Raw genomic sequence first — 11,660 nt, 5'->3', positions numbered from 1 at the left:
TCATACTTGTAAAACAAAAGGAAACAAGTTATATATTTTTTTCATTTATGATAAAGTTCCATTTAATTAGTTTGTGGTTTTTCTTTCTGTAGTTGTAAGTTGGGCGAGAGGCCAAAGTCTGTATAGAAAGGTCTGCAGACCATCACAGGATTTTCCAGCAGAAAAATACAGTCTGTCATAAATCTCCTCAACTGGTGTTTGTCCAATTTGGCCTTGGCAAATTGGACCTAATAAACTATCAAGCGAGTGTAGTTTACTTTTTAAATGTTGAAAATACATAATAGATGAACAGTCTTCTCATTCTAAATGCTTATTGTGTCGTTACGCAGGCTTTCCGAAAGACTCTTCTAGTTTGCTTTATAAATATTAGACTTGGCTCCACTGATTGTTTCCATTTATTTCATAAACAATTCCTGAATTAAAGATAATATTTAACAAGTCTACCTTTTATGACTTACCCCATGAGGGGTGATTTGTTTAAACCATCATTTCCCAACTTGCAGCATTTTCTTCAGCATTTTCTTTCCTGCTAACAGTTCAACGAGACATCGTTGCATCTCAGTAACAAAGACACACAAAATATTTAGGACTGTAGATCTTGGCACATAACAGTTTGCCAGCCTTTATTCACATATTTATTATTTTGCAACTGGAAACTGACGCCTGAACAGTTTCGAAACTCCGTTCATCAATTTCTCACAATGTCTTTCAGCTGCCGTGTAAATGAAACATGCAGGGCTTGGGACGACCTCTCCAACCTGCTGGCGATGTCCGCTGCAGCGCGAAGCATCTCTTCAAAGATCACAGACTCTTCTCTTACTCTGCGCCAGAATTTGGGGGAAAAAAAAGAAAAGAAAAGAAAACAGGCTTCAGGAGGAAAGATGAGAACAGAAAAGGCAAATGAAGAAATGCCTCTTGACCTACTGTTCATTACCCTGGGGGTAAATTATGATTGACGTTTTCGTAATGGAAAAGACAGACTCAGAAAATGATAGCCATGTTGAAAAAAAGTGCAACTTGTTTTACATTTTACGATGTGTTTGGAGGCTTTAAACGTGATCCAAATCTAATATCAAGTACACACACATAAAAAACAGTCTTGATCTATGACAGATCATCATCTGTGTGGGATAAATTAAGCTCACCAAATTATTCTGTTAATTGTAGAAATAAATTTTCAGACCTGACATATTTATTGTTTTTTTTTTGTTTAAACCTGACTATCAGTCTTCCATATTTTTGGGGAGAAATGTCTTGCACACTCATCTTGGTTAAGCATATTGAGGTTTATAGACAACTGCTTCTGATCAGCTCTCTTATAGTCCCAACACAGCATCTCTTTTTGATGAAGCACTGAACTTTAATTAGGCCATTTACAAACACCTTAAATATTTTTAATTTTCAGTCTTTCTGCTGCATTTTTTGTCCCGTCGATGACTCAGTTCGGGCAAAGTGTTGTCTGTCAGACGGACGGTCTATCCAATGGTTAAAAATGTCTGTGTACAGCAGCAAGATTCATCGGTCCAATGGATTTCTACATACCTCTTTGACACAGATAGATGTTTGTAGTAAAAATAATACACTCACTTGATGTTTTATGAAATGCTAAATATTCTCCTCTTTTCATTGTCAGACTGTAACTTTAACCAATACTCACTTCTCCATCCCAGCGAAGCCATCTCCCTCCAGCTGCTTTCTCAAATCTTCCTCAGCTTTCTCTAAATCCTCACTACAGCCTTTATGGTCCTCCTGGATGCTGATGATGTTTTCTTTAATCACATCTTCATATTTCTGATCCCCCAGCTCTGCCCCCACAAACTGCGCCAGGTTCTCCACCACTGCCTTGTTGGCACGTTGAATCGTCCGCAGGTAGTCCAGCTCCTCTCGCCGGGCCTTCAGCTTTCGAGCTGAAACAGTTTCGGCTTTAGTGCTGAAGTGGACAGAGCACTTATCTGGTTGGGGTTCAGATTGGAGCGAGGGGGAGGACAACGACGGGATTAAGAGATGGTTGTTTTTCGCACTCGCAGGCTCGTCACCAACGGCCTCCAATGTGTCATTGGTGGCCGTCGAGGCAGGGAGGATGTCAAAGCCTGAACCCCAGTCGCCATCTCCACTTTGGCCAAATATCGGGGTTGCCAGGGAGATCCAGGCCAAGATGAGCTTCATCCAAAGCTGCCACATGGTAGCCTGAGCAGATAAAGGTGAATGATTGTGAATTTCATGAAAAGATGTGAAGATTTCTGAGTTTTGCAAGACGATTAGAGGATATGGTTTGGGTTCAAGGTATGCTGTTAAAGCTTAATTTTGCAACTTTCAGATGGATGACCACCTGAACTGCACGAACATCCAGTATGCCGAGGAGATGCAAGAGTGACGTTTGTTCATTTCAAGGAGGTAACGGCACTTTTGAAAAGCTCTGTAAATAAGATGAATTTATGTCTGGAAACATCTTGGAAATATAAAGTAGCTGTGATGTTTTTGTCGTTTCTTTCAGCTGTCACTTTTAAGCGCGCTACACTTTACATCTGGTCCATCAGCAGAGCTTGTACTCCGATTTTTATGTTTTCAGTTCCCCTTTTTGTATCTTCAGCTCTGTGCAAATGGCAATAATGTTTGTTCAAAATCGCTTCCTCAAGACGTAATGATATTGAAATATTTCCAGAAATGTTCATCTTATTTATCCAGCTGAGAATTAAACGTGGCTGTGACTCTTCTCTGATACTTACGAGGTTCATAAATCTGACTCCCTGAATGTCACACTGCATATTTTAGCAGCAATCATATTTTTCTACGTACAATTTATCAGGCAACCTTCTTTCAGTTGAACTTTTGTTAAATGCCACATGCAGATTATAAAATATTATACACACAATATGTCTTATTTTGCTACATACAGGTTGCTGCTATCTGAGTGACTTCTGTTTAATAGAAATACTTACAGGTAAGTAAATCTGTCCATCTACCAATTAAATTCAGTTTACTATACAAGTAGTTTTATCTGCACAAACAATCTTTCTCTCTTTTCGTTTTCTTTTTTTTTTTTTTACAAAGAGGTCTCTGAATGTGCAGAGCTGGTAGAGGAATATCACAAAATCCTTCCAGCTGTCACTGCAGCAGAGGGTTAAGCTTCATTGTCAGTTCAGACTAAATACACACGTGTGCAACAATTTCCCTTCCTCTTCACAACTGCACACTATTTTATTCAATAGTATAAAGTCTCATTGACTATACTCGCCTATCCATGCATGGTCACATGGAGTCTGGTGTCTGTCTACAATAGTCACTGGGTTAGAGTCATGGATACACCCTGGACATGCAGTGACTCCATCACATGGTAACCCAAAGACAAAGGACAAACAGCCATGAACAAACACACTTGCTGCTAAGCCCATTTAACCTGTACATTTGGACTGTGGGAACTAGCCAGATTACCCATTGTAGGAAAATACAAACTCCATGCAGAAAGATCTGGAATAAAGACAAGTATCTATTTTTTTTTCCTGCACAGCAGCAGTTCTAACAACTGCACCACCGTGCAGCCCCTTCAAAATACGTGTATGAAATCTCAAATGTATTTTGGATTCCTCTGCAGATTATAGTTTTACTGTAAATGGATGCATCAGCAGTTATCATGTCCCTCTATGTCTGTTGTGAGAAGTAAAATGGGTTAAATTTAATCTTTCAGTGGATTTATGTCATTGTTTTATAAAAAGTTATTGCACAAAACTGTGCCGCCTCAGCTGTGGAGTAGTAATAAGCTTTTCACATTCTGTGGCTAGACTGTGTGGTGACTCGTGTCACGCCAAGGCTGTGAAAGCTGAAACTTCTCCTTACAGTAGAGTTTCTGTTGTTTCCAGTGGTTTTCTAAGGATCTTTCTTGTGAATGCTGACGTTCAGGTCGTCTTTTTGTCTTTCTGGGCACAAAAAGAAACAATCTGGGTTGTTTTTTTCAAACTACAGTTTTTGAGGAACTTACGTGGCTGTCTAGGTTTCACGCTTCCGCATCTGGAAATGGAAAATTTTAATTTAATTTAAAGGCATCCACCATAAACTGCATGGCAGAGATATTTCTGCTGTCAGATCGCATTCAGATTTGGCACAAAACCTTTTAAACTCCTCAAAGCTGAGAGGAAAGTCTGGCTAGTTATTATTTTTCAGTACGTCTTGTTCTGAAATCTGCTGAAACAAACATAATAAAATATTTTGCCTATTTTAAGGCAACTTGTGGTGTGGGAAGACACCCAGTTACCCATAAAACAACCGAGAGGGTTCCCTCTGCGTTTCAGTGGCTACTTCAATTAAGTTGCAGTGGTTTTCGTGGAAATATGTTCAAATAGGATTACTTTGGGACAATGAGGTTTACATCCTGATATCGTAGTAATGCGTTTTTGCGTGTGAGTGTATGGTTACAGTTGGGATGACCTGACATGTAAAATAAAGGCAAATTTAATAAGATTTCCAGATGTGTTCCAAGTCGATGACGGCATTGCGTTACATCTGCTTCTGCAATTATTTTATCCAGCCTGCATAGACTTTTGTTATTTTGAGTATTAAAACCAATTAGCTGACTACAAACAGAAAAATGGCACATTTATTTATAAATTAAATGGGAAACCTGTCACAAAGTGACTTTACTTTATGTTCCATAATTGTGGTGATGCAAAACCTTTTTATTCCTACAAAACTTTTGACCACGCTTGTTTCAGCACCACTAAAATAAATCCCTGTTGGTCCGCAGTGACAACACTGGTCTTATGACTGAAGGTAGTAAGATAAAAATGTAATTCGTCTGTTCGGGAAAGACGTGAATTTGTTTTGCTAACGCCTTTGCTCATTCCTCGGTGTATCACAGACTTGCAGCAGTGGTTTTTGTCTTTGAAAAATGCCTTGAAAGTTAAGATGCAGACGGTTGGGTGCAAACTGTGCTTGTGTTGGACTGCAGTATGTAGTCACATTTTTCTTGGCTCCACTGCAAAGGATTCGTCACAGGGAAGTGACTTTTATGGGTTGACTTTTCTCTTGGCTTAAAGCGTTTCGACAAAGGGAAAGCCGTGAGTTTGCCAAACCCTTTAGTGCTTCACCTTAATCTTTAAGCGCAACAGCGTGCAAGTCTGATTAAGTGTTTAAATCCCGAAATAGAACTAGTTATAATGATTTGGTTCTAATGAAAATAGAAAAGTTCATGAGAAAAAAATTGAAACGTTGTTCAAGTGATTTGCACTGTTGAGGCCAGATGTGTGTATGCTTTGCGTAAAAAGATATAAACCTTTTTCCTTCTCACCAACTTTTAGTATCAGAGTTAGCTCTCTTAGCCAGATATCAAAACAATTTTTTCCAAGTGTTATGAAGTCAAGAAGTTCCCTTAATATTTGGTAGAGCAGGCTTTTACACTCAATTTTTATTGATTTATTTTTTTCTCGCTGAGCGGCTCTTCAGCATATGTCAATACAGGTCTTGATTCACTGGTACAAGTTTTGTGGGGTTAGTTTCATATACCGTATGCGAAAATCTGGTTGAAAACCCTGAATGGAGCTGAATAGGCATATCTCTTTTCTGAAAATGAGGCATTGGTATGAAATGATTCTGTCATTTGCAGAGATGCTTTTGGTGAATCTCTTTTTATTAATCCCTGAAATGTAGATGTGGATGCTCTTGGCTGCACACGTCCTCCTCTTTCAGTCCTGGTTGAGGAGCAAATCTGAGCGTTTGTTGGGTGGGTGCCATTCAGTTTTGTGGCCTCTCTTGTCAAAGCTTGACCAGGTGTGTTTTACAGCTGTCAAAACACATTTACTTCAGCAGCACCATGACAAGGAAGGCTCTGGTAGCCAAAAAAAAAAAAAAAAGTTGCTATTTTTTTTCTGCTAAACACAAATAGGAGTGAATGGGTTTAAATGTTAAATAGTAAGAAAGACCACGGAGAAATAGAGAAATACACATTTCTCTATTTTCAGTAAGAATATTTTTGAATTTTCTGAGTTCAGCCCTCATCTGGAGTCACATTTTCTCATGATTCTTTTGGTTTCCTTAAGTTTGGAAACACTTGATGTTTTTTAACCCAATCAAACTTGTTTTAGGACAAATAAACCAGAAATACATTACTACTTAAAATTACAAATTACATTTTTTTATTATCCAAATTGTATGTTAATAGTATGGTAGAGTATCTTCCCGTGGTTATTTATGAATAAACATCAACATCAGTTCAAGTGTCTCCAGAAAATGCATGTACTTTAACATCTTATAAGTTTGTGCAAATGATGTAAGCGTCTTGACCTTAGCAGAGGAATGCGTGAGGGAAAATCCTGAGTGTACTCTCTATATAAAGTTTCATTCAGTCCACACATCAGACTTACCTTACTCCAGTAATTTTTGCACCTCTGGTTTCTTCCACTTCTGCTCTTTCAGTCCGCCGGATCCACTCAGAAGTTCAAGAGTACCATTTACAAGCAGAAAGAAGAAATAACTCAGCTCTTCCCTTCATGTCAGAGAAAGAAAAGTGCAGACACGCGCAAACGCAATTAGAGTAAGTCTGGAGAGCCTGGTCGCCCGTGTGCCTCTGCATGTCTGCTGGGAGGAGTTTTATAAGGAAGGGGAATGTTTTCAGAAAAGGCTAAAACTGAGTTATTTCTTTTTTCTCCGCAACGGGGAACGGAGGCTGGAAGCAGGGAGGGGAAAGAATGGCCTTAATTTACTTCACATATGGGGATTATGGTAAGTAGGGATGTGGGCTTGATAGCACAATGGAAACTTCGAGAGATCTGCATAATAAATTTTCATGGCGTTTTTCCTTAAACCCATGCTAATTATGTGCAGGTCTGAGTTTCTTGTGGCATGTTCAAAAGTCTTACATTCTCTTGCAAATTATATCCCTTCATAACTCCGGTCCAAAAACTTTTCTGTTCATGTTAACAGAAAACAAAATTAAACTATATGTTTAAAGACCAGATTGTGTTAATTGTTCTATATTGAGAGCATTGTGTTTTGTGTTAGAAGCATGAAAAGTCTGATTTGTGGAAATTTATCAAGACACAAAATGCATAAATGCACTAAATAAAGTAAATAATGGGAGATCTCATATTATTTTAAAGCTTTTCATACACTTACTTTACTAGGGGGCATCAATAGGAGTGCGGGGTGCTGTTTGTGAGATAGAAAGGGATGATTTTAGTTCTGTTAAAGAGTTAAAGTATCTTGAATCTGGATAACAACTGGTTAAAAGCAGGAAGAATACTGGAGTCGTGTCTGTTTCAAACCTTAAAAGTCTAAATACCTAATTTCAGCTTTGATAGTGAGCTCTGGGAAGTGACCAAGAGAGACGGGATTTGGTGTAAAAACATGATTAATCTCAGAAGAGTGGCTATTAGCTCATCCTACAAGAAAGGCGGGAAAGCTTATGAGTTTAGAAGAAGTTTTATGTTGGTTTGCTCCTCTGCAATAAAATGGTTCCATTAACTTTTTTTCCATCTTTGTTTTGTTTTTCTAAATTGATTCTATCACATAGGTAGATTGCCTTTCGGTGAACTCCCATCTGTGCAGCTATTCACTTATCATTTCACTGAAATAACACAAAACGTAGCAGCTACTTTTAACAGCATGGGAAAGATTTGCTGCTGTGCTTCTGAAACACATGAAGATCGATGTGCATAATCAATTATTCCATTAAACCAGCATTCAATACTTGAATTTCTGTAGCAGTTTTATGGTAGATATACCAGCATGTGTTAGAAATTTAAGGTGAGGATGACTTGAGAGGCAGAATGCCCTGGGAATCTGCACATTTCCCAGGGCAACTTTGCTCTACAAAAAGGTTGTGTTAATAAAATTCATGATCGTCAGCCTTTTGGATTATATATGGGTGATAAAGTGTGAACATGTATGTGTTCATACTTATGCATGCATGCATTTGTGTGTGTGTGTGTGTTTGTTAGTTTGTCACCTGGAAATGCAAAGATGTTTTAGTGGTGAGGAGAGTAGAAACCCTGCACAGCTCAGCTCCTTCTGCAGCAGACACAGGTTGCAGATACCAGGCATCCACACGAAGCAGCCATGCAGCTGAAACGGAGGCAGGTACGTAGAGCGGTTTTGTGTTGGCAGCTTATAAAAATAGTTGTTGTTTTGATATTCTTTTTTATGATTAGGGGGTCTTGTGTTCTTTTGTTGAAGATTTCCACCTTGCACTTCAAAACTAGATATTTTTTGCAACCTGCTGTCTATAAAAAAAAAAAACTACATGAAGTTATGTATGTAGGAAAAGAGTTTTAATGTATGATTTTCCGCTGATTATTTTTGTCAAATAAGAAAGGAAATGTATTAGTGTTAGACTTTATAGTCTCTTCTGTTGGAGAACTTAGAAAAAAATTACTTCCATTGAGGTTACTATACCTTTAAATAATTTGAGAAAGCCCATACATTTTAGTATCATGGCTTCCTTAGCTTCTGGAATATTATGGCTGTATCTGTGTAACTTTACGAAAAAATTAAGAGAAATTTACAATTTCAGATCAAATGAACATGCTAAGTTGATGTGGTCAAATAATAATAATTATGCAAATAAAAACCGCATGTCTAGATATCATAACTGTTTGCATTTGTAATGCATGAAATGTATGCATCAACTCCATGAATGAAAGCAGAAGACCTAGTGAAGATGCTGCCTAATATTATTGTACTGACTTGGGCTGTGGGGCCACTCAGTGAGTAAGAAGCCATTATTCCCAAAGATTCCAGTTAGCAAATAAACTCATGGACAAAGACCTTAAGAATGTTATCTGACAATATTACATTTGGAGGACAAAGAAGGAAACTAGCAAGCCTGGGAACACTATCCTAACTGTAAAGTTGAGGGTTGTGTGGGTATTTTTATGCAGGAGGGGCTGTTGCACTTCACAAAACAGATGGTGTCACAGGGAAATGGCATCTCTAGACATCAGCCAGGGATTTGGCTGAATTCCAGCGAGCCTTACAGAGAGGCTTGGGGAAGGATCCCCAAAATGCTTGACCAAAGTCAATTAATTAAAAAGGCAATTCTACCAATAAAATTGTACAATATGAAGATAGTTGGAAATGATAGCCTCTCTCCTTTAGAGTAAATATAAATAAATTTGGTAATACAAACTGGCCCTAAATCTTAGGCCGGATTTTTATTTTTTATTTTTTTACATGTAAATACAGCATGTGACATAAACTCAGCTTCATCAGACATAAACTACACATTACGCTGACCAGCCTTTCTTTCTGTTGAACGTTACATACATTTTATGTTATTGTTTGCGAAACGTCAAAAATAAATCCTAAACCACACAGTAGTTATCCTCACTCTGCAGGAGACCAGATGTTCTTTGTCAAACGTCAGACTGTTAAATGTCCTCAGCCATCTGTAGACCTCCACGTACCAGGTCCAAGATTTTTTTTTTTTTACCCAAGACATAATGAGGGCAACACATGGAAGAGATTTAGTATTTATCTTCACTGAAACATGTATTTTCTTTTTTTTAAGTCACTCAAAAATCATTTCAACTTGTGATAAGTGATACATATTGGCAGTGAAATGAAAAGCCTTTGATTATATTTATAGGGAAAATGACAGCACAGTCCATTATCTATACATTAAAAAAATACTCTGTTAGAAGAGAAGGTTTAAATTAAAGGTCTAATGTTTAGTATCAGTATCTGTTTTTTGTAAAAAAAAAAAAAAAAAAGAAGCAAGAAGAGCCCACAACACTAAATAATTGTTGAGATAAAGTGAATCTTAATGCGTTAAGAGTCCAATGTTCTTGTCTTACTATCAACTCTGAATCATTTTGTCTTTAATTCTTTCCTGTGTTTGGGTTTCCTGATAAACTTTGACTTTCAAATCAAAACAATACACTGGAGTGTTCAATAAATACACCACAAGTCAAACAGTGACTGTGAAAATATCAACCAAGAGAACATGTGAGCGTTTTTTCTAATTGACGAGCACCTTGTGCATCCTCAGGGCTGTTCTTGACCAAGGCAAGGACTCCGTCATCTTCCAATCTTCTTATCCGCAGCAGTGTGTGCAAGCAATGAATCCCGCGCTGCGCTCGGGCTGATAAACTCTGCAAATCCGCTCTGGGACCCAAACACAGTTGAGGCTTTTCTCAGTGCCCAGAACCAGGCTGCTTTGCCCATTTGCCCCATGTTTTCCTTCAACTTGCACAGATTGCACAGCTTTGTGACTAACAGGCAGGGAATTGTGATAATATTGAGCTCTAAAATTTATAACACGTCAAAGTCTGTGTTGTAATTAATAAATCTTCCACCGGAGGTGTCATGTGAAATTTTAAGAGTGGCTTGTAAATCACTCTGGCTCAAGAAGGTGACCTTAAATAACTAGCACCTATGAAGAGCTGCTGGTGAAACGTCATTTTAAACAACATTATAAATCACACAAACATGCTTGAATGACATGGTTGAATTTTCCTTATTTGATCATGCGTATGCTAAAACAAAATAGCTATGATAAATTTATTTTGATGACTAAACTGCATTCAAAATGAACATTTTAAATATTTTTTGAAACAAAATGGAAAATTTGTTGTTCATCTTAAAAAAATGTGAATGCTGCATAAAAGTGCACTATTTCTTGCCCAATCATCTCAGAAAGTGAAACTCACATGTTATCACACACAGTTATATATTACAACCCTTTTTTCTTGTAATTTCCATGAAAATTGCTTATAGATAATACAAATCCAAAATTTGGGGTCTCAGAAAATTTGAATAATATCTGAGACTCATCATCCCATTAAGGTGTGACTCATGTTGTCACACTCTAATCATCAAATTAACTCAAAACACCTGTAAAAGTTCCCTGAACCTTCAAACCGTCTCTCATCCTGGGTCAGTACAACACAACCATGGGGGAAGACTTTTATCTTAAAAGATGAAAGTCTTTTAAAACTAGAGAAATTTATGTTCCCAGTGAAACAGCCGTGAGAATGCATATTTGCAGAATGATTGGTGGATAAATGAGAGAAACATGAGAACAAAGAATAAGAAATAGAAAAAAACAGAACAAAGCTACAGTCATACATTGTAGAAATCTTTTGCTAAGTAACTAAATTTAGCAAAGGTATAGCAGAATTTAGCAGAAGAAGCAGAAGTTTGTGTGCAACCTGAATTATTTGAAAAAGTCAAAAAAGTGAAACAGAACTTAATAAATATGATAATTAGCACTGGAAGTGGAAATTAGTACAAAAGCAGAAATATTTGAAAAAGTTGAACAGTGAAACATAGCAAAAATCATAAATTAACAGAAGTAGAAATGAGTAAAAACCAGAAAATTTGAAAAAGTGAAACATAGCATAAAGGAGCAGAAGAAGGATATTTGCAGAATGATTGATGGAGAAATGCAAGAAACATGAGGACAAAGAATAAGAAGTATCTACCATCCATCCGTCCGTCCGTTATATACAGGAAGGTAGACAAACAATATTTGTATAAAACCTTAAATATTTGAAAAAGTACAATAGTAACATACAGCAAAAGATATAGCATAGATTAGCAAAAGCTAAAATAAGTATAAACCCTGATTTATTTGAAAAAGCTGATATACAACATTTATGCTGGTATGTTAGATGATATTGTGTAATGCGCTCTAACTATATTTTCATATCCTCTTGTCGCTCCTTTTGACA

General features: G+C 37.3%; 1 protein-coding gene across 1 annotated transcript; it reads right to left on the bottom strand.

The window, feature by feature from the left end:
• Positions 1–582: 582 nt before the first annotated feature.
• LOC106920017 (uncharacterized) lies at positions 583–6,561 on the bottom strand. Its single transcript, XM_014990771.2, has 3 exons — positions 6,354–6,561; positions 1,658–2,187; positions 583–821 (listed from the first exon to the last, which is right to left on the bottom strand). The coding sequence occupies exons 2-3, from the start codon at positions 2,179–2,181 to the stop codon at positions 689–691; spliced, it is 657 nt and encodes a 218-aa protein (XP_014846257.2). The 5' UTR covers positions 2,182–2,187; positions 6,354–6,561; the 3' UTR covers positions 583–688.
• Between the last annotated feature and the right edge of the window lie 5,099 nt (positions 6,562–11,660).

Source organism: Poecilia mexicana, unplaced genomic scaffold (assembly GCF_051168715.1).
Source record: "Poecilia mexicana isolate PSO_F unplaced genomic scaffold, ASM5116871v1 scaffold_21, whole genome shotgun sequence".
Lineage (NCBI taxonomy): Eukaryota > Metazoa > Chordata > Actinopteri > Cyprinodontiformes > Poeciliidae > Poecilia > Poecilia mexicana.
This window is presented reverse-complemented; position numbering and strand designations above follow the sequence as displayed.

What these genes read in the sequence shown, in the direction of transcription:
- LOC106920017 (XM_014990771.2), bottom strand. Translation starts at nt 2,181, where the DNA reads ATGTGGCAGCTTTGGATGAAGCTCATCTTGGCCTGGATCTCCCTGGCA. An exon ending in GGCTTCGCTGGGATGGAGAA is followed by an intron (nt 822 to 1,657) that starts GTGAGTATTGGT and finishes ATTCTGGCGCAG; the next exon opens with AGTAAGAGAAGAGTCTGTGA.